General features: G+C 37.1%; 1 protein-coding gene across 1 annotated transcript in view; it reads right to left on the bottom strand.

Annotated features, from left to right (window-relative positions):
- HCN1 (hyperpolarization activated cyclic nucleotide gated potassium channel 1) overlaps nt 1-24,216 on the bottom strand; it is a 202,087-nt gene that overhangs the window by 159,266 nt on the left and 18,605 nt on the right. Inside the window, exon 2 of the mRNA XM_054187015.1 lies at nt 18,963-19,386. Coding sequence (XP_054042990.1) covers nt 18,963-19,386 — 424 coding nt within the window. The remainder of the gene's footprint in view (nt 1-18,962; nt 19,387-24,216) is intronic.

Here is a 24,216-nt window from a genome sequence, read left to right as displayed (position 1 = left end):
GCATTGGCATTGACCATTTTCTCAGCAATAATAGAGAGAAATAGAATTATTACAGTGCATTGGCATCAACCATTTTCTCAGCAATGAGCAGCTGTCTTGTAGCACTGTTAATATTATCTTTTCAGGAACTGCCAGCACTGACACTTTAAAAGCAACTGCTTCCACCTCTTCTGTCACCGGTGGTTATAAACACCTTACAGTAATGTGACAACTGGCAAGGCTCAGGAAGGCAAATGGAGCAAAGTTAATTTTCAATGGAAAGAAGACGGAAACACAAGTGCAGAAATATTAAACATACCAGTTTCGATTTGATACTGAAATTTTCGAGTAAGATGCAGATATAACATCTGCTTATCTTTAGGAATGAGCAGGAAAGGTTCTCCTCATCCCAAAAGCCTCTACAACTTCAAACAAAACACAGATGTTTCTATGAGCACTGTAATAGGTACAAGACTTTTTTGCAATATAATAAAAAAAGAAATAGGGAGGCATTTCTCAGTGCGCAGCCTGGAGGCCAGATCACTTATATGAGATAAGGAATAGATGAATTATTTCCTAAGTAGTTGCCTAGCGAACAAAATGGAACTGCTTCAACAGATCAAAAAGGGACTAGATAGTCTGATAGTTCAGACCACTCACTAGGGAGTATAGGAGCATAGCCAGGCAGGGACTTTATCTGATTCTCCTGAGCTTTAGATGACTTATCTCATTTACAGAACATTATTCTTTTTGGCATCTCTCTCTCCTGCTTGCATCTCTCCCTGCTTTGATGAAAAATATTCAGATATGAGGTTTTTCTTCACTAAAGAGCTGTCACTGGTAGCATCACACTTTCCTTTTTTAAAATTATTATTATTATTTTTGGCAACCATGAATTGGAATCCTCTGTTGAAAGCAGAAAATGCCAGCTCTAATTATTTCAGAGCCTTAACTTATCACTGCCAAAATGAAGGCAAGATTGGCATGTCACTTGGGTGTGTTACAACACAAGGTCAGACATTGCTACTGCTGTTACTGGAATTGTCTGCAGTACATAAAAATAGCATAACAAGAAAAGAAAATCCCTACTAATGGGTAAGGAATATTTAATAGTCTGTCAGTGGAATTTTCCTTTCGTTGATTACAGTAACCTCCCTACCGTCTTCTCCCAAAGAAAATAAAAAGGTGGACAAAATAACATCCAGGCCTAAACAAGTTATATACATGGAACACAAAATTCACAGCAGACCAAAAATATTATTAACTTTAAATATGTTTTTCGAAGAAGCTGAGGCTCGATGGCCTTATAGCTACCCAGCACAGTTGCATTTTTCATTATTTTTATATTACTCATGGAACTGAAAAGAAAAATTCATATTGTGAAACATCTTCAAGGAAATCCTGGAATTCCCCCACTCTAGAGACAGGTGTTACAGCAGACAGACCCAATGGGAGCTTCTCAGTGTCCCCTCCCTCCCTATAAACTTGCTCATGGGATTCCCTCATACTTGAATCTAGAGAATCACTGAATTTAAGAAATTATGAAGAATAAAAGAACTCAGACCCAACAAAATTTTGCTTGTGTTGGAAAACTCTGAAAAAGCTCTTTTTCTGGTGGGTGATATGTCTCCTCAGAAATGCAGTTGCTAAAAGCACAGGAAGCCTGTCTTCTCTTTAGAATTTGCTATACTCAAATTCAAGCCTTCAAACTGTCTTCAGAGTATTACATATTTTACTCCTGAAATCTAAAAGCCTGCCAAATGCTCCAAAATGGAGACTGTAGGAAACAATGATGCAGAACTGAATATTTCACAACTTCAAAAAAACCCTTGCATTTCTTTAAAAGGTCTTTGACCAATAATAAGAAACCATACCAAAATAAAACAATTCATGTTACATACTACTTCTGGAGGAAAAAAAAAATCAGTTCTAAGTAGTTTGACAAATAAGACTTAAAAACCAATATTTAATTGTCCAGCATTAGACAGTGCTCACAGAAAAGTTAATTGAAAGGAATAGGTGATCTGCGAGGCACACAGGAGTTCCCTACAAGCTACACTTAAATGCAACGGCATATAAATCTATTTGCCTAAGAACTGCAGCTACCTCAAGGCCATAGTAGATGTGGGGAACATTTAACACTGGGATTTGCATGGTCACAAGGGAGCAAGACCAGCAGAGCATCAAAAAGGGCTCGTCTCTAACAGCCTATTCAAGTTCTTAAAGACCTGCTCCTTGTTAGGTATAGAGAATGCTGTAACCCCATTTATCTTCCAGGAATAAACAGGATAAAGGGATATAGACGTGTGAATACTGATGGATCAACGATCTGTGCTAGCTAATCTGCCCTACAAAGAAAAAGAATGTTTTAGTGATCCTTTTTGGCCACTGCTGAGTCTCACAACCACTTATCGGTGGCATACCTAAAAGGCATAGAACAAAGTGAATTTGTAACACCTTGCTGAAGAATGGTGCTATAGGACCAGGGAAATCACTGACAACAATTAAACATAAGCATTGGTATATATTAAATATCATTCTGGATTGCTATCAACTGTGTCAAGGTTATAAGCCTATCTGCATTACCCAGAGAATGCCAAACCCCAACTGGTTCCCAATTTAAAAAGTGCTGACTGTCTAGGAATTGGCTGAGACGGGACAATACAACCTTGTACCTTATGATGCATTTTATATACCAAGGACACCATAGCAAACAAGCATTTGTGAAGTCGGGAGAATCTTCAGCTGTCTACTGATTTAGAAATCTCACATTTGCAAGTCCACTTTGAGATAACTCATACTTCACTCCTTCAAGGAAACAAGGAAAGATGTGACAAATCAGAGGCCCTGAACAGATGTAAGTTTTTGAGAAAAAAAACCTTTAAAGTTGTTGATGGTGTATGGTACAGGCAAAATCACCCAAGGTCACAGGAGAGGTGCATAACTACAGTGCAATAGAAACTGATTTGAAAATACGATTTCAGTGGAAGAAACTGTAAACAGTGAAAGATATATTAATTTACAGCAGATAGAATAGCAGCCTTTACTGATGCTGGTACACTTAGCATGACTAAAGGTAGAGTATATTATGTTTACATGCCAGGAAAGACCACACTATGAATTACAAAGCTGTTATTTAGGGTAGAAATACATTTTGCAGAACAGTATAAAATACAAGATAAGTCAGGCCACGCATTGCTCTGAAGGTATGCAGATTTTTACCTTAGCCTTTTGAATATAATACCCCATTTTCCTGAGGCATTTTGGCTCACTGTTTGCTCTTACACTGATTAGTTTTCAGGGCAGCAGATCTATGTCAATGTTAGACCACCTTTTATGATTTTTCAATTACCAATAGTTTATCTCATCACAGTTTCAACCAAGGGGTAGATTAAGTCACTAAACTCCTACAGAGACTTGCTTTTTTATGCATTATCATAAAACTTCACACTGAGCACTTAAGGATAAAAGGCTTATTAAAATGTGCTTTATTCATTGGTAAAAATGTTTTTTCTAAACTAGAAATAGTAAGTAGAAGATTGAAAGTCTAGTAATGGGCCAAATCATCTGATGATTTTGATACATCTCTATCCATTTAAGAGTTATTATAATTGATTTTGTTCCACCTACATAGTAGCATTCATCAACCAACACTAATGAGTTGACGAACTCTTTTCCCCATATCCAAGAAATCTATAATAACTCTTTCAAAGTGCATAACACAGAATACATAGCTCTGTTTTTTAAGTACAAATACGTCATCTGCCATGGAAAACACTGTGAAGAGGTAGAATCCTACTTAATCATTCTTTGCCTGCTACTTTAGAAATATTCTGAGAACATCATCTAAGGTAACTGAATGCTACCAGTATTCCTGCAAAGCTCTGGCACAGTCTGAGATCTGAAACAGACTACGCCAGTTACATGCGTTACACTTAAACACAAGAGCAACTTAAAAAGAAAACTTCAAAAAGGTTAGATTTGTTCTTCTATTCCACATTTAAAAGAACTTTTCAGCAGACATATCTATTTTTCCTCTTGCAAACGCATGAAATGGGTCAGCAAGATAAGTCTTGAGGAGACTCCAGGGTTTCCATCAGTAACATGGAAAATTCTCTAATTTTCATTGGTGCAGTCTCACTAAATTCAGTTGAGATGAACCGACTAGATCACTGAATTCAAACTATTCCAAGATGAGCTTCACCTTCTCATTCTCACCAGGTCGTACACCTTATTTCTTCTGTACACAAGTAAATTCTCCACACTAGCGCTGGGCAGAAGCTTGACAGTAGCTCTAATAGCCAAGTCTAAGAAGGCCGCTAGGTAGCATATTTTGAAGTGTTCGTTCTCCAGTGCTTAATGGGTGTCTGGGCTTTCTGCCCAATTTTTGGAGAGAGATGGACATTTCAGATGGTGCTGCTAAGAGTCATAACAGCTAGTCGATGGGAAATGTCAGGGCTGAGGCATTGCCCTTTCTGTGTGTGTCACGAAACAGTCATTCCACAAAACCCACACATACCCACACTGCCTCTCCGTCGGTATGAATGCTCCCACCATGAGGACAGAGCCACGCACTCCATTAGGAATCACATCAAGTCAGGTAGGCCAGCATGCCAGTGCAAACCTTGTCCCACGCCAACCCTGCCTGAAGTCCTTCAGACCAAGGAGCAAAGGGATTCCTGGTCTCCTGCTTCCTTTCTTCAAGACACTTGTGGATGATATGGTGGACTTTCTTGTGTTCGTTTCCTTTTATAAAATAACGCACTGCTACTACAGGTAATTTTTTTAATGGAGAATAAACTTAATGATTGGAGCAACTCTACATTCTGTAGCTTTCATCTGGCATGGCTTGCAAAAATACTCTGTTTAACTCAGCAAATATGACAAGTTTAGAAAACTGGTTTTCTCTCTTTTGTTTCCAAATGTAAAACAAAGAAACTGAAGCATATGTCTTCTTGGTATGCTTATTTGCACTAGTCTAAGTAAAAACTGTCACTAAAACCTCTCGTGTTTTGCATCTTCAGCTATGGAAACAGACTGGAGGGACTTGGAGCTACAAATTCAGTAACAGGCTCTGACCCTCCATGGCCACTGCCTGTGAGCACAGAGCACAGGCTTTCTGTCTTCCCAAGACACTTACACAACACAAAGGAGGAGGTAGGGGACTGAAAACATATTAGAGGAAAAATACCTGGGGCCATATTTCTCGGCATGAAAAGACAGATGGAGGTCACTCGAGTTCATTTGCAGCTCAATTTAAAAATAAACTACAATTTGATAAACTTTATCTTTGTAAAGCATCAGAAATGTGAAAATGCTAAAAAATATTTAGCAGATTTATATCTCTGTATTCCTAAATCATATTTTCAAGTATAAATCATCCAGTGAAAAGAACAATGTCAGGCCCCAATATAGTATCTACCCGGATACTGGAGTACTGCACATGCAAAATGCTATAAACATGCGGAGAGTGGAAATGGTGCAAATACCGCACTTGCGACACTTCATTCCCAAGTATAGTGATTACAACAGTTCAGCTCAGCTGCTGCCTACCCATGGGATCTGCATGTGTCTGACCTTACTGAAGGTAGGTAGGTAGGAATAGGTAGGCAGGTAGGTAGGTAGCTGGAAACCTGCTTCTACACCTCTCCCAAACTTCCCTATGCAGCCCAGATGACCAGAGATTCATGGACATCCAAGAATTAGAACACGGCAATTGAACTGGCTTGATGAAGAGCGAGAATATTCCTTTGTATTTTACTAATTAATTCAATTATTACATGATAATAATATTACCGCAAAGCTGGAGACGCCAGTCAAAACTGGAGACCCAAAACATAAACACAGGTTAAAAGATGATGGCTGTTACAGAAAATGGAGAACAAACTAAGGTAAGGCTAGTTGAAGGCAAGTAAGTCTCCAAGAGTCTTCAGAGAAAATATCAGACGTTGTGATTTCCAGTCTAAGTTCCCTCAGTGTTCTAAACTGCCTAAACTGACCAGACATAGTTATAATTTCCATGAAGATCAGCCATTCTTGCCATAATAACAAGTATGAAAATACAACAAAACATTCACACATAAAATTAATAAAGCACTATCTACCAGATTAAGAAGCAGTTACATTGAATATACTTTGTCTCTCAGGATTTCAGAGAGACAGTGTCTTGTGAGGTGCCACCAGTCTTGTTTTTTTTTCATGGGACTGATTCTGCTGAGTATTTGTAATGACAGGAACGCAGTCAGGGGAGAAAGAAACAAATGGAGTTCTCAGCTTACTGACGTAGACTGGACATCAGGGCAATGGACATGATTCACACAGGTCTGTGTTACCACCAGCCACATGACTTGTATAATTTTGACATAACTTAAACTAAAAGAATGTTGTAGTCAAAGAAAATATCACAGATGAGCTTTTTGATACTGGTTTTCTAGACAGCAGTAGCTAACAAGAAACACCAGTTACAGAGAAAAAAAGTAATTTATGGGCACGAGTTTGCTTGCCCCTTCTCTTGTCAGATTTTCTTTTTTCCCCCTCCTTTCCTTTTCCCAAGGTTTAGCATACATAATGATTAATTTAGTATTACAATTTTTGAGTATATTTAGCACTGGAACATAGAGATAGAGGTGCATTGCTGCTCCAAAAAGCTTACTGTCAAAAGATCAAAAAAGGAGACCTAAAGAAAAATGAGACTCCTCAAACATGTATAATAATCCTGAAATTCAAGCTTTAAATATCTCAAACTATACCTATTTCATGACTTAGCAAAAAGTTACCATTTTTTATTGGTGGGGAATTGTTTTGTACTGCCCAGATGATAAACCAGTACTGGGCTAAATTTTCTAATTCTGAATGAGATAATCACTAAAGAGCATCATGATATTCTTCAAATCAGAGAAAAACCTCTAGAAAAAGTGGAAGGAAATACATAGGACCACAATCATGACTCAGTGGGACTATAAGTTTCAAAACTGTTTAAATGAGGGGAGGAACAAAATTCTGTACTCGAACAACTAAGAACTAAAAATTTTAATTTTATATGCTTCCTTTTGCATTTTATAGAACCAATCATAGAATCATAGAATGTGTTTGGTTGGAAGGGACCTTTAAAGGCCATCTAGTCCAACCCCCCTGCAGTAAGCAGGGACATCTTCAACTAGATCAGGTTGCTCAGAGCCTCATCCAGCCTGGCCTTGAATGTCTCCAGGGATGGGGCCTCCACCACCTCTCTGGGCAACCTGTTCCAGTGTCTCACCACCCTCATTGTAAAGAACTTCATCCTAGTGTCTAATCTAAACCTGCCCTGCTCTAGTTTAAAACCATTGCCCCTCGTCCTATCACTACATGCCCTTGCAAACAGCCCCTCCCCAGCTTTCTTGTAGGCCCCCTTCAGGCACTGGAAGGATGCTCTAAGGTGTCCCCCGAGCCTTCTCTTCTCCAGGCTGAACAACCCCAACTCTCTCAGCCTGTCCTCATAGCAGAGGTGTTCCAGCCCTCAGTGCTGAATTCATAAACCAAATATTTAACTGACTATCTTTCTTTCATTGCCTGTTCAAAAATAAGAGAAACTTACTCCCTAAGATGAAGCATCTTAGCTGAGGTCAAATAAAAAGATGTTCAGATTTCTCTGTGAAAAATAAAGCCCAAAATTTATACTACTGTACTGTCACAATGGTTTTCAATTCTTAGCTCTAACTAGGTTGTTCAACACAGACACGTGCAGTTTTAAAATTACGATGTAGCTGAAGAGTTCATGTCTTCATCTGGTATTCAGATTGTGTTCGTGTTCACTTTACACAAAGGATCCATACACATCTAAACAGGGGGAGAGAGAGTTTCCCAAAGGCAAGATCCAAAGTTGTCAAAATTACTTTCTCACCCTGAAGAGCACTAGTAATTGGCTGAAGCAGACAGCATGGGAATTGCTGTGTCACAGGAAAGCATCCGGTTTAGCTGCTGTCAAATGCTACCAATTCTAAAAACCCTGCTGAGGTAAGAAAAAAAGAAATGCTTGTACATCAAATATAAACTTAACTGTTCAACAAGAGTTGAAGTACTGAGTCAATCCATTATGTTAACAAACAGAAAAATCATGGATGTAAAAATTTTGGTGTCGATTAATTTCACTTTCACTAGCTTCCATGGGAAAAAACAATGGAAATGTTAAATGAAAAGAAAAAAAGCATTCTACCAGCATTTGTTTTATAATTATTTTAAAAATAAGCTATCTCTTCATGGATTTACTTTGATAAAAAAAGTTACAGTGTTGATTAATTCTACTCATGCAAAGTATGTTGACACCTTCATTTCCAGTGCCTATGCTGATTAAGAGACACAATAAACAGACTGATTTTTTTTAACTATTTTTAAAAGATCAATAAACATACATATTTGTGATATGCAAACATTAACAGAAAAAATAAATAAAAATCTAAAGGGGCTAAGCTGTGTATTAAGTTACTAAAACTGTCACATAATAAAAAGGACAAAGAGAAAACCACATTTATTGTATAGGTTGGTTTTGCCATAGGCAAAATAAATAAGTGATGGGGATAGGAGTGTTTATACAATTGATGCTAAAGGAAAAGCAGTGTTTCACTTAGTTCATCGGAAAGTCTCTGCAAGAAAAATGTAAGTTACTTGTTTGGATTCCATATCTTAAAACTTCCTGTTGATCATAACAATGCATCAGTTCTAGAAGTTACCCTTGCCTGTTGAAATTACATTTCAGTTGCTTTTTTTTTTTTTCCATTTCCTTGTTAAAACATATCTGATATTAAATTTCCCCAACTGGAAAACAATTCTCATGTGTGATGCCCAGTCATTTTTGAGACAGATAAAGACATAATTCATGTCTTTGGTTGAGGGAAGAATTGATCATCCTGAAGAGAACCACTACACCTTTTTCAATAATGTGCTTTGGAAATCCCGCAGGAAGTTACTCTTAAAAACACATTCATTTTAAATTACGCACAGCAATATTCTCTCTCCAGGTTCAGGTTTTGGCCATAAATCTTACATTCCACTTTCTTAAAAGTATGAACAGAGGCATCAACTCAGCAGCAAAACATATATTTTAGTGGAGATTAAAAATTGTTTGTCATGAGCCTTTGACTATTTTTGGTCACTTAAGGTAAACTGAGCATATGATGCATGGAGGAGAATAAAAATTGTAGATATGACCATTTTCTTTGGTTTAATTTCAGAGGTAGAGATGCTGTTAGGAGCCTTCACACTTGCAGATGTGCCTACATGCACATTTGTTTGAATTACCATTATTTTCTCACTTTTTTTTTTTTGACACTCACATCTTTCCTCTTTTCTACAGGCAGCCCAACTGTATAAGGCCCATAGCTCTGGCAAAGATTACAGCAGTTATATCATAATTCAGCTGCTTTCATCTTTTTACAGAGGTTTTCCTCCATACATACACATGCTACGCAGGGCTCTATTGTCACAGCTGCTCACCCAGGATGCAAAGCAGGACCTCCAATGTTGCATACCATCTTGTTGCACAAAACCAAGGTTGAAATGACACCAAATACGCTGCAAAAATACACTGGAAAGAAAGCCAGTGCAACTACAAGGCATCCTACCAAGGTAAGCAGATGTATAGTTAAGCTTGATGATACTAGTTCTTAAAGCAGAGAGGCTGGAAAAAAAGAGCTGTTTGAAGATAACAATAAGTTACAAAAAGGAAAACACTATGAGGCTAGACACATGGAAAGGCTATGGCAAAGCATATGTCTGGGTTTAGAAAGATGAAAATGGTGAGAAAGAGAGCATATTCCTAGTGCAGTATGGTGAGGAGAGCCTAACAGTTCAATCACAGCCTTCATTTCTGCTTCGAAGCAAGAAGCACAGCTCTGACAACCTCTGAATTAGGTTATTTTCCTGTTCTTTTCAGGTCGTAACTATATTTAAATCATATATTACGCATGTGGGATAATGTCATGGCTATTTGGAATAAACTCCATGAGATTCAGGTTAGAAATAACTCCTTAAATATAACTTGCAGCTGGAAAAGCCGCTTCTACGCTGCCATCTCACTCCCTCAGCCCTCTCTAAATAGGTTTACATTATTGCATCTTACTCCCTAAGTGGTTAATTCAGACCATTTTATACTTATAAAGCAGAACCTTGTACCTAATAAACTATTAAACCACTATTCTGTTGTCCTCAATGGGACCCATAACAACAGAAACCTACTTAAACAAGTAGTGTCTCAGGTGTTTTATTGTATGAGAAGGCAGTTGAATTTGATCAAAATCAGAACATGATCCTCAACCCATTGACATGCAGTGAATTCTGCACCATTTCAGTCCTGGACTTATTTGATAAAATGCCCCGGTGAGCTAAGGTATATGACAGACTGGGAGAATAAATAAAGGCAACAGTGCACAGAAGGTCTACCCAGCACAGCCCACCATGACTTCTCCAGATACCTCCCTTTTCTACCTCTCAGATCTTCCTGAGATAACTGAGGTAATGCTCTCCTACAAAATCCCACAAATTAACCAGCACACTCTTCTCTGCATAAGAGATCAAGAGAATACAGTGTTGGGCTCTTGTTTTTTTTAATTTAAAAAGCTGTTCACAGCAACCGACAACTTTCTCCTTAAAGTAGAACATAGAATGGTATCAACTTGAAATATAATGAATTATCTTTCCACCTTTCAATACATGGTTACTTAATTTAAAAATTAACTGCCCCTTGTAGTCAAATGTTAGGAAAACTAAAATTGTTCATACCCAGCTCCTACTCGTATATGTTTCTGGTTAATTTTTCCTGTATAACTTGCTTCTCAGTTTTCAATGAGTAACGATGCCTTGGTAAAGACACCTTGTTGCTTTCTTTAATAAATAAATGAATAAGTAATGCATTAAATATTATTACAGTGGATTATAGGTCTCCCATTTCAACTGATAACAGCATATTTTACCATGTAGACTAACAACCCAGCTTCAAATTTATCTGCTTACAAATTATTTTAAAAGTAGGTCCGTTTGGCATAAAATGGCCAGAATGTATTCCTAACGATCTCTAAAGATGATATGCCCTAGCAGCTACATAAAGAGAATACCAAGACAAATTAAAATCGGTATGTAGATCTAAGGTATTTATTCAACTGGCTTCTGTGCATGCAAAGATCTATTGGTATTATGCAAACAAACACAGAGGGGAAGGATCTTCCAAGGCATTAGTGACAAGCTGAGAATACCTTTGTTAAATTACTGACACTGAGTAATTTAGGAGTGTAAACAGTCATTCTGAAGTGGTCACTATTAATACAAAGATGAAAGTGCAGAGATACTTGAATGGATTGTCCTTAGCCTGAAAAGGACAAACGCTAAAATTGCCATTTTTGTTAAAACACATTGGGAAAAACTGAAAAATCCAATTCACAGGTTCCCTGTCTGTCTCTTCACTGCAAGGAACCAAGGGCAGCATGTAACATGTGCACTCACTGCAACGTTACAGTGTCTGAATGGTGAACCATGATCCAGACCAGGGGCTGCCCAAACAGCTCTTTGGCCGTCATCACCTTCTCCGACAGCTCTTCAGCTCCAGGGAGGGAGCAGGACGACATGGTGAGCGGCTGGCAGCTCTGTCTCACAAGAGAACTAAACCTCCCCCCTTGCCTGACATGGGGTGTATCCATCAGGCCATTACCCTGTGAAAGTAAAGCGGGCTTGTTGCTTGTGTTAAAAGATTAGGATGGAAGAACATGAGGCTTTTTTCCAAATCTGCAGCCAGAAGTAATGTGTCCAGGCACTAGCAAGTGCTAAACTGGAAATTGTTTAGCAGAATGGCTAAGAATGGCTTAAAAACTAATGAACAACAAATTAGACCTTAAAAAATTCTTCTAACAAACCTTTGTTACACTTCAGTGTCAAAGACAGGATGATGCAGTTCTGATCGTTTTCAAAACTGATTGACCAGCATCACCTAGAAATGTTACTGCAGGCACAAACCCACCTTCTCGGATCTACAGCCGAGACTCACAGCAACAGACCCATTACCATAGAAGCAGACAAAACTCATATAAAGAAGAAAACATTATCTTCCAGCATTCGAGTTCAGGGAAATTTATCTCAGGCTATGTTCCACATGGTTCATCTCCCAGGGAAAACATCATTGCCTCACAATTACTCCCTTGGCGTAGGCACACAAGAAAGGCAGCTCAGTTTGCACAGTCTTAAAATGGGGGTAAAAAGATGAAGCGAGAAACTTTACACTCGTAACACTTCCTATTTATTCTGTAGGGGGATGGATTATTCTTTCTGGGAAAGTGATTATGCATAGACCATAAAGTAGGAAATTAAAAAACAGAATACTCTATGTCTTGCTTGCATTTTAGTAACTGCCTGTTCTACAAATGTGCTACTCTTTTTCAGCAGTTAGTATTTTATTATTAGGAGACCATGGATCACAATGCCTTCTAATTGTCTCTATTCGTTATGTGTATTTTCCTATTATTTTTTTTTTCAGAATTTAAAAAAGTGAAAAATAAGAACTTGAGAGTAAGCACTGCCATCTACACCAGTGATTTCATGCACGCATGCTTTAGCTGCAATGATACATACTTTTCTCAAATAAATAATTTTCATTGAGATAAATGAAAAAGCACTGGCCCAGCTGAGCATAATTTACCCACCTAATGTTAAAATATGGATAGTTTCATGTAAACAAAAAGGTTTACATGAAATGAGACCCATTATCATTTCCCATTTGGAACACTGTCAATTTAGTAAAGATTGTGTTAGGTGCTCTGTTTAGTAAAACACAGACAATAAGCTTTTAAGTTCCACGACAGAGAAGAAAAAATATTATTTAACAGCATCGAGGCTTGCATATCTAATTATTATGAAACTGATCTTTGCTCTTATGAAAATGTTTCGATTCGCAAGTTCTTTCATATTATAGAATGCTTTATTTTGGAATTTAGATATTATTTATGTATCTTTTCTATCATTTCAGTTCTACACATACAAGCAAATTATATTTAGTAAACTCGAACTACACCATCAAGACATAGTATCAATAGCTTCAACAGCATCAAAGAAACTGCCTTCACACTCTAGTTTTAAGTGGAGCAAGAAAAGGGCTATTAGTCAGGGTTCTGGCTCTATAGGATCAGAGTTTGCAGATAAAATACCTTGCTCTCAACTGCTGTCATAGAGACAGACTGTCCATTAGCCAACACCACAACTGAATTAGGGAGGAATACCAGCACTGTGAATCCTACCCAGTAACGAACTGACAGCCCGCGCAGCTCCCAGGTAAAAAGGGAACGCGTTCCCTCTGGGGAACTGGGCTGAGCAACCCTCTGCCCCGATGAAGCTGGAGAGCTCATCTTCTGCCACAGCTATCTTCAGCAAGGAGCCCTCTGAGATTTTGTAATTCAAACTGCAAGCAAACATTTTCCCCCCCTAGATTACACAAGGCGTGGGGCTGGTCAGCAGATGTCAAGCACACATGACAACAGCTTCATCTGGTAGGGGAGACCACCAAACAAGGAGGAAGCCCCAGCAAACCTCGCAGATGTCTGAGATACAGCCCAACACAAAATGGAAGTCAGCTGTGTAAGACATACATACGCAAGCGAGAATCTGCACACTAAACAACAACATGAATAACTGGTCTGCATATTTATTTTGTCCTGTTGGTGTCTACACTTCTTAGTAGTAAACACTTCTTCAAAAAAACAAAACAGAACAAAACCAAAAACCCCCAAACAAACAAAGAAAAACAAACAAAAAGAAAAAACAGTTCCAAAGAGCTCAGGTTTTGATATTTCTCATTGATCCACACAACCTGTCTACAACCATAGATTTATTTTATGTGGGAGGACACAACTTCACTAATTTATACATAAGGCATTTACCAAGTACAGCTTTCCTAAAGAAGGCAAAACTTGCTTTTCTGTATCTTCCTGTAGAAAGTGGCAGGAAATAGGCATTTTCTCCTGCTTCAGTCTTCTTAATGGTAGGAAGGCAGAAGACACAAATACAGAGGCTTTGCTACAGAATTCACAGACTTTGTGCCAGTAAGAGAAGGTGGGGCTCTCCTATGTCTTCTTTCCCCTGGAGTTTTTTAACAAATTTCCTCCCCTCACTCCCTATGAGCTAGACAACTCATATTTGATTGATGCATCTGTAACAGGCAATAAAAAAGTGTGTCATACTTTAAGATAATTTACTTTAAAAATGCCACTCAACTTGTACTGGTGTGCTTATTTGCAGTACTTCACTAATTGACACAACTTTATAGGGCCTAGAAAATATATTTTAAATTATCTCCTTGGAAGACAGGAATTAAAACTGAATAAAAAGAAAAGAAAAAAAATATTATGTCACCTCCCATTTCCATGGGACCGTTAATTAAAAAAGTTAAACTCAATAATGCCATCATTGACAGGGAAACTCCACGTCTTGTAGACACAGTCCTGTTAAAATAAAATAAAATTAATAATCCAATCAATAATCAAACACGTGTTTTCATCCAAAACTACCAAGTACCCACCTAACTCATCATCTCTCACTTCCCACACAATTCCCTAGTCAGTGATCAAAAGGAGAGAGAAAAAACCTTGACTTCTCACCTGCCCGTAGGGGAAAGAACAAGCGGTTTGATTTTCTATAGGGGACTGAAGTCCCTACCTACACAAAAGACCTACCACAGAAATAGCAGGCTACTGAAGTAAGAGTTGTCCTTTGCTGTCCAGATAACACAAGTGTTCTTTCACAATATTTTTATTTGGGCAACAAAAACGACTCAACATCGCGTACATGTAATACGTATTTTTGTACTGTTGTCCACAAGCAGAACAACAAGGAGAGGACACCTAGTGGTGATCTGTGATAATTAGGGTGGGTAGCGTGGAAGCAACAGATGAAATTGTTAATGCAGGACCTGATTTGGCAAAGCTCTTATACACTTACTTAATTTTTAAGCACTTTAGTAAGACTTAACATTCTGGCAAGCTTGTATTTATGAGCTTTTCTGGATCAGCATTACTGTGATCATTAGAAATAAAACAGTAAAAAGTAGAATAAGACATGTCTGTGTGATATGCTCAGAAATATATTTCATTAAACACCTGAGCTTTAGCCAACAGCTAGAATGGATATTAACACTTATGTGGGTTCATGAAACTTGAAAAGTTTTGGCAAATTGAAAAGCAGATTTCAGTACAAGTCAAACCAAAATAAGACATGGCTACAATTTACAATTATAGCATATTTTACTAGATGATTTTTTCCAAAACATAACCTTTAGGCACATCTTGCAATAAGCATACAGCCACTTTAAAATTTTTTCTAATTCTAAGTAATCGGACTTCTCAGAACAAGAAAGACCTAGGGTACAGTTTTGGAAGTACCATTTCTATTTACTCATACATCTACTAGGTTTTGTCCTGTGATTAGAATAGCTGTAAGCAAAGCCATTAAACTCTGGGTTTTAAGCATTTTTTGGAAAAGATAAAAATTAAATCTATATCATAGACAATTGTAAAGCAAAGTGGCTTATCATTTGACATGTAACAATGTATTTATTCCTAATTGTCCATATCTCTTATTTTTAATTGTTCAGTTACCTATGAGCATACTTAACTAAGAGTAACTTACTAGTTGCGTGCAAACCTATGTAAAACATTCAGGGGTCAGCAGCTTAAGCAGTGTCATAATATAAGCTAAAGTAAATAAGCATGAGGTCCATTATGTCCTGTTTGTTATTTTTAGGAACATATGCTAAGAAAAAAAAAAAAAAAAAAAGAAAATCCAAACTAAACTCACTGTCAGAAATCACTGCAAATTACTGCAAAAGTATAATTTCTGCAGTCATCAATTTAAATAATATTTTTTTTCTTGCATATTACAGCATATCATTTTGTTTAAATAAGTATATGATCTATTTGTCAACATCTGAGTTGTAAAGAACTGGAATATTGATATTGTAGCTAAAAAGCAGTTTTAGGACAGTGTGAATTTGCAAATTCAGTAAATTAATTCCTGCTAGCATATCTCCTGTCCCTTTGTTAAAGTGTTTCTTCCTATTTCCACTGAGTCATTCATTTGGATAAGCTAGTAACATCAGACTGATATGAATATATCAATCAGATTTAATATATATTGCACCACAGGCTATAACTCTGTTGCTTCATAACAGTTAAGGAGAAAGCTTCTGCAGTGCATACATTATTTACCTCAGTATTATTCAATGTGTCTGTTAGGTGCTTCATCTTGGTTTAATTTATTTAAATGATGTGCAAATAAATTAAGAAAAGGAACTGTGTTTCACCAGTAACATATAAAAATCTTTTAAATTTTTGCCTACTCATCTTAAAGTTCAGGATACTGCCCAACTGACGTCCAGGTATGTGATACTAAAAAAGGAAAAGCTCAAACAATTTCAGCCTGCTTTTTCAGTTGGAGGACATATAAATACCTCAATGGGATTAACAGATTTATTATGCAACCTGGTTTGTGCACCAATCAGTTTTCTATGAAGTATCCTCTTGGCAGGTTATGAAGAATGAGTTTGCTGGCTGTACTCTCAATATTTTTGACATAATGCTCATTATTCTGGATCCAAATACATAGTATGTCATATTTACCTGCACCACAGTTAAAACTGACATGTCAGCCCATATGCAAAAACTATTAAATCCTTTTAACCACACACACCGAGTCTCCAGTTCTGTGTCATAAAAATTAGGTTGCTCTCTGTTGTGCATGTGCAAACACACACAATACAGAAAAGATTAACATCAGCAGCAAAGGTGTCAATGACTGTCCCCATGGGATCATCCATCTACTGTTTCCTAATTCAGCAAAGTTCATCCCTACCTGTTTTTTTTGTTTTAAAACATTACAATGCTATGACACAAAAATTCTCCAGAGTGGTAATAGATCACCGTGCAGAACAGGCACACAAGCTACATCCAAAGTAATAATAATCCAACGTAATAATCAACTACCGTGATAACAAAAGCCAAATATGAAATCCATGAGCGCCTTCATTTCTGATATCTGTAAAATGCCAAACAAAAAAACAAAACAAAACATTTTTTTCTTGCACAGGTTTAATTTTGGGATTTACCATAAACTGATTCAGTCTACATATTTATCACTGTTCTCACATGTTCGAACACTCATCAGAAATCTTTTTTAAAAGCAGCCAAAGAGCTTCTTGCTGCTTTGTTGTAGGCTTAATGCCCCCCCAGTTCCCGCCCCCAAAAAATAAAATAATTCAGACCCCTCTTTCACCTTCCTGAGAACATCCAGGGAGCACTAAAATGTGTTAACATACACAAAAAGATGGACTCCACTTTTTTTTCAATACTTGCCAAATACAGTATCATACAAGAAATATTTCACAAATTTTACTAGTCCAATCAAAGGTGAGGCTGCAATCAAGTGGCCATTAGCAAAAGATTAAATGGGCCAAACACCAGCTATTGCTGGTTTGGACCACATCCTCTGGTCACTTCTAGTCCCACTTAGTGGACAATTCAACTATTTTTCATTTAGAATACCTGGTTTATCTTTGAGAACAGACGGGGCGGGGAGGGAGGGGGGGAGGTATTCATTTCTCTGCTTAGTAGGGCTTTAAAGTGGTAAGCTATTAACTCAAGCTGCCAGAAAGTAATGCCATTGAACACGTTTCAGAAGGTTGTCTCTCTGTAAAGCACAGATGAGACAAAAGCACAGCTTTATGGTAGAACTGCAAAATATGCTTAATCATTTGCCTTAGTTAAATTGAGTCCAGAACTGCAGTGCTCTATTTCTGTGTCAAAAACATAGTTACACTGCGTTACAGGGAGGCAAAAAGAAGTAGAATTTACAAAATACAGTAATAAAAAATAATTACCTATTTCAGGAGCTTTTTAAGAAACAACTGTAAATTTATTAGAATTCTATACTTAGTATCATCCAGCATCATGACTTTTTAAATATAATCTGACTTTATTTGAGATGTCTTCACATTTAGGTTTCTGTTTAACTAGAAAGTGAATATAATACTGAGGTGAACAGCAGAACAAGCACCAGAAATGGTACACCATCCTTCAATATTATTGTAATTAAATAAATCTTTATCAAAGTAAGTAAATAAATGTATGCAAATCTATTTTAATAGTGCTTCTATGAAAATACTTTACAAAATAATTCTTATTACACTTGCTGCAAGAAAGGTTTAGAAAACAGCAGTTATTTTTTCCCATGTTTTTAGCACTTCCTTTTAAAATATATTATGATATTTATAACTACAGAAATGGGGACAGGCAAGAAATGAAATGACTGAATCATGGTGGTATATGCCAAAGCATTAAACACTTCTAGCCCAAAGCATGCCAAACTAGGGAATGCCATAATTTCCTGGAAGTGTCACCATGCCAAATTAGCAGGCAGCATAAGGTCACATCTGGAAATAGTGGACTTGACAGTTTAGAAGGCAATGACTCAAAATTTGAACTACCCGTTTTTTATAAAGAATGTCAGTATTTGATATATTCAGCCTACATACAGCCTTCAAATAATGAGCATTCTAGGAATTCTACTCAATTATAAATGGTTTCAATTTCTCCTGAAATAGAAAAATATGAACGGGTATTTTAAGTTCTCTGTGATTACAAGAATATTGACTTCATAAGTTTAAGTGCTAGTCACCAAACTCAAACGTAGATTCAGGTGGTTGCTAAAATTTCTAGTATTCTCAACAGGAGCCCACCCATGCTTATTGTGTTGATTGTCCCAAACATATTTTTGGTCTTTGTTGTTAGCAGAAAGAAGATGGTTACTCTGTACTTTTTTTTCCAAAAAGGCTTTTCTACTAACATCTGTATGTAATTACACTAATTGGCAAGTGAAAACTCTTTATTCCATTCTGCTTCTTGTGTAGCTCTTCAGAGAAACCTGACTAGTTTTTTGTAGGAATAAGATCTTAGCAAATGATGTTATAACTGTATAAATCTTACCTCTTCCCACTGGTGTATGTATCTAATCAGTCTTGAAAGGCGTAATAAACGTAACAGGCTGAGGATTTTTGTAAATCTCACAATACGAAGTGCTCTTGCTGTCTTGTAAACCTCTGAATCCATTCCTTTTTCTACAATGAGAAAGATATAATCCACTGGTATTGATGAGATGAAGTCAACCACAAACCAGCTTTTTAAGTAATTCATCTTAATGATTTTAGGGTCCAGTATTATTTCAGAGCTGTCTTCATTTACAGTCCCAGTTCTAAAATTCATGATCAAGTCCAATAGAAAAACAGTGTCTGATGCCACATTGAAAATAATCCATGGTGTTGTTGTTTGTTCTGTGAAGAATGTGATTCCAACTGGTATAATGACAAGGTTTCCAACCATCATTATGAGCATGATTAAGTCCCAGTAAAACCTTAAAAAAAAAGGAAGAAACAGAATGGTTGATGTACTGTGGTAAAACACACTTAGAAAAAGGGTCTCAGTCATGCCGCCAACTTCACCTCAAGTTGCTTAAACATTTTGTTAATGCTAAGAAAACTCTCATTCAATATATTCACGATCAGTAGAGATGGCAAAGTAATTAATACATTTCATTATGTGCCTTCCTTCTCAAGAATACCAATCTAGGATAAAGACAGTACTATGGCTTATCACTCCATGGTATACTTGAAAGGTGTGCATGTGTGGTACTCAGTGGACTTCTCCAGACTCCTGTCAAAACCAATTAGGGGGGTTATATAACTAAAACTGATGTCTGATGCCAATCAGAATTGCTTTAGCAATGCAATATTTTTTTAAGGCTTCTATCCAAATGGAAACCCAAATATCTAACAGATATTAAATCTAAGTACCTCTTTGCAAATGTACTCATACCATTACAGTGATGGAATAAAATTACAGGAAGAGAAAAAAAGCACTGAAGCAGAAAATAGAAACAAAAATTAAATAACATCAAAACCTTCATCCACTTTTACAACCTGAACTGAACTTTCATGCATTTTTACAACCTCATAGTCTATCTTCTTTCAGAGCTAACTAAGAAGTCTGGACAGTAATAGCTGCAACTTGCATAGTGTAAAATGGATACTGCATTTCACCATTTTGCTCCAGAAGTATCTAAAGGCTCCCTCTGATGCTGTTAGAATGCTGCTAAGGGTGCTTGATACAGATGGTACACTGAGCCACACTCATAACTTTGTATCTATCTTAGAATGGTGAGTAAACCCACCTGTTGCATAGAATATACATCTATCCTGATGGAAGACTTCCAGGGGATGGTAGTATATACTCAACAGATTTTAAGAAAATTATGGTAACTCCTAAACGTTAAATTGTCAAAGAAAGTTATTCAATAAAAGAACTGAAAGTGGCCTTGAGAAAGCCTGAACCCAATGCATGACCTCTTGTTCTGCTTGAGAACATGATCGGGGAGGCAGAGACAGCAGTCGACAACAGTTCCCCATGAACTCATTAGACTTTCTAAGAGACTAGAGGCAGAAATGTCTTCACAACTATCTCCCTGCTCCAGCCCTCCATGGCAGTGGGGCCCCGCGCGGTGCACGTGTGATAGACATGCCACCAGCACACCACTCCCGCACTGACTTGCAGGCCACTTCATCACACTAGCACCAGCCTCCCGTCGTGCAAGAAACACCTTCATCTTGGTAAAAGTTCATGCAATCAACAATAATAATAGTTTAACTGGCCACAGAACATTTCAGAATCATCAGTTTAGTTTTTGCTGGACTTTCACAGAGCATATGGATTACATTAGATTTCAGAGATTGCTTCTTGTATTTGCCAAATGATCCAGGCTTACAAATTCCCTTTGTTTCACATTTGTCCGTAAAAATACTTATATTTACAAATTGCTGATCTGAGAATATAAATAATTAACTGTAACTGTAAAACATACTAAAGGAAGAGTAGCAGAGGATTGAGAGTGGCATGAAACTTCCCAGTTTAAAAATTCTTTATTCCAAGATAAACTTAGACAACTTAAACTAAACTTAAACTAAACTTAGACTTAAACTTAGCTTGACTATCATTTGAGAGAATAGCTGGAAAAGTCCATTTAACTGGTACTTAGAAATTGCATGAAATAGACTTTACAAGTAATTCCCTGTGTACCACAATGTGATTTATGTCTTACACATTTTCAATCTTACCATAAATGTGACTACTAAGTGCTATAAATATTCAGTTTTATCCAGCCTGTATGTATTTTTGCTTAGCATGTGATGGTATTCACCATATCCATACCATATCTGTCAAAAACTTCCCAATTTCTCTTATCTTTTTAAACTCGTGTAATAGACTTCTTGCTGTGCTAGATTCCTTTTCAATAATCTAGAAGGGGCTACTACATTCATGTATCACTTCTGCTATTATCTACAGGTACCATTACCACAAACACTTTTACAATGCTATCGACCAAAATATTTCACAAAACTGTTGTGGGAGAATAAACGTCTCCAAGGAATCCTGAAAATGAGTGGAAAACAACTAGGAAATAATCACAAGAGGCATGCTTGTATCTGTGGCTCACGCCTAAGCAAAGCATTGCTCGATTTCAGATTGACCTTTACGTTTCACCAGCACAGGGAGCAGTTACGCAACACAGGCTAACCCAAGCTGCACAACAGCCAGCCAACATAAAATATAATACAGAACCAGGTGTGTTTATCCTACAGTAATCCATGGCTTAGAGGATCATTATGTACTGTGATTATGCAAAACACACTGGAGTTCCTGATGTTGCATGTCATCAAAAGTGGAAGCGTCAGGGTTTCGGTAATAAAACAAGATTGAATGCTAAGGACTATGAGATTGTACCAGTTTTGTATTTTGATTTTAGCCCACTATATAGTATAAACTGATCGGTTAGTAAGATAAACTCTTATTATATTATGATATATTTTTCATTTAGAAGTCATTCTCTTTTAGGAAAATGTTTCCAAATGCCATTCTGTTGGCCATGTTACACGATATTTTTCTTCCAGGTGAGAAAAAACTAGACGCAACTCCCTGTATTGCCCTTCTGTGACCTGTGCAGAGAAAGTAATACAATGCGTTCCTTGCCTACCGGTTCAGAACATTCTACTATTCATGTAGCTAAGGGCAAGCTGAAAAGCTTTACGAGATAGTGCAAGGAGCTGAGACACTGAGGCAGTCCTTTGCTTCAAACTATTTATAGCATTATTTATTTATTTTTGGTGTGGTGGTTATACCACAGTGAGGATGGTTATAAATTTAAAACTTACAATCTCAGAGTTCCAGATTTGCATAAGGTATTCTAAAATGTTGACAAAAAGCAAGGAAGAGAGAGGCCTATGACACAAAATTTTTGAGAACGAGGAAAAGAAAAGAAGAGCCTGGGGGTAGCGAGATCTTTCAGAGCAATCAGAAGAAAGAAATTACCTTAGCCCCATAGCAAACAGCTATACCGCTTACTGCCCCTCTGAAACTAACTCCGTACAGCTACTGCTAGTAGCCATCAACGTAAGGTACAGAGGCCAGCACCACACCACACTGAACTACTCCTGAAACTTTCAAAATGCTTCTGAATGACTCGGAGGTTTAATATCTCTAGTTGAAAAAAGTCAAGTATTAAAAAAGTATAAAAAAAAAAAACAGGTTGAAGTTACATATTTTCTAAATTTTAAAGAATTCTTTTATACAGAAATAAAAAAAAAATCATCACACTAATTATTACTTTGGTATTCTCAAATAAAACTAGTTGGATTCATAGCCATCTTTCAGTGATCTTTTCACTCATAACTTATCTACTGTACTTTCAAAACTTATGGTAATAACACGGTGTTTTTTACAGCTCTGGAACATGGTGCTGAAGCTTTGGTGGTTTATTTATTGCCACAGGCTATCTTGGATAGGATGAACAGTTCAAAATGAGTGCCTACCTAAGCAGCGATAAAGAACTACTTAGTATTAATTAATCAATGCTTGTACTAAGCTTAATAACGTAAGGCACTATAAATTCTAAGAGGCATTTCATTTTCCACTTTATATATCCAATCCAAAGAAAACGAAGTCTTAAAGAAGGAAATTTCGGCTCTAAGTTGTTAATTTGCTGCATAATTTGCTGTATAGACAGCTGTGTAAAAAGTCATTCAGTTTTGCCTTCTTTATTATTTCCCTACAGTACACTCATATTGACCCAGCAGAAGTTTTTGTGGTCTCACAAACCATATGGCGGAGTGAACAGCACTTCTAAGGCACTGGGTACTGTGACTTAAGGCAACAGAGCAGTCAGGGATTTGCTTAAGTTTTCCAAGTTTCCAGAAAGATCATAAAAGTCTGATTATCTAATAGAAAAGGGCAAACCATATCAGTAAAACTTCATGAAGTTCAGTCACAAACAGTCGTCAGTCATGTTATAAAGTGGGAGGTCTTTGAAAAAGGTATTCATTCAAATTGCTTGTAAAATATTTTTTAAAGCAAACCTGATGCATCTGAGACATGATTTTACTGTACACATTCAGAGAATCAGGAACTGTAAAAAAATTTTCACAAAGCTCCTCTTCAGTTAAATATTTTGATTGACTAGCAGATGCTTGGTGAAATGAACACTGACTTTTTTTATCTCACCTTCAAACACAGCTTTGTTTCTTTTGCTTTCATGGATCATCAGTCACCTAACAGCGAAATCAATGTGCTATACCAAACAAAACAATCCTAGTAGAAATAACAGTAATTTAAAACTTTATTACAACGTACTGTAACAAGCACTAAACTTAGTATTATCTATGTCAGAAATTGATTCTCACAGGACATGCCATCTTACTCTTGCTGTGCAGCCATATTATACTTTTAGTAAGAGAGATCAAAGCTAGACACACCTGAAAACATCTGCAACTTCCAGATAACTACTGGGATGTGTTGGAAAGGACAGGAGAACGAAGAAGGGAGAGTTTTTTTCAGGGCACCCAAATTCTTTTCATGATTGCACAGGTGTCTGTGCTTGAAAACTTTCTGAAAAATCATCGCTTTTTTTTTTCACAACTTGAAAGTGAGGATATCCCCTTCTGCCCAGCTATCCATTTCATTCTGCTCGTCTGTCTCTCTCTTACACATACACACACCTAGAGGAAAGCATGCTTCTTCTGGGAAAAAGCCATATAAATTAAATATGAAATTCCTTCAATTTTAATAAGAGATATTGCATTCAGCATCCTCCATGGAACAAGTTCTGTTTAAATGGTGCAAATCTATTGTGGAGTGC

This window comes from Rissa tridactyla, chromosome Z (assembly GCF_028500815.1).
Source record: "Rissa tridactyla isolate bRisTri1 chromosome Z, bRisTri1.patW.cur.20221130, whole genome shotgun sequence".
NCBI lineage: Eukaryota > Metazoa > Chordata > Aves > Charadriiformes > Laridae > Rissa > Rissa tridactyla.
The sequence above is the reverse complement of the archived record's forward strand: the minus strand, read 5'-3'. Positions and strand labels throughout refer to the sequence as shown.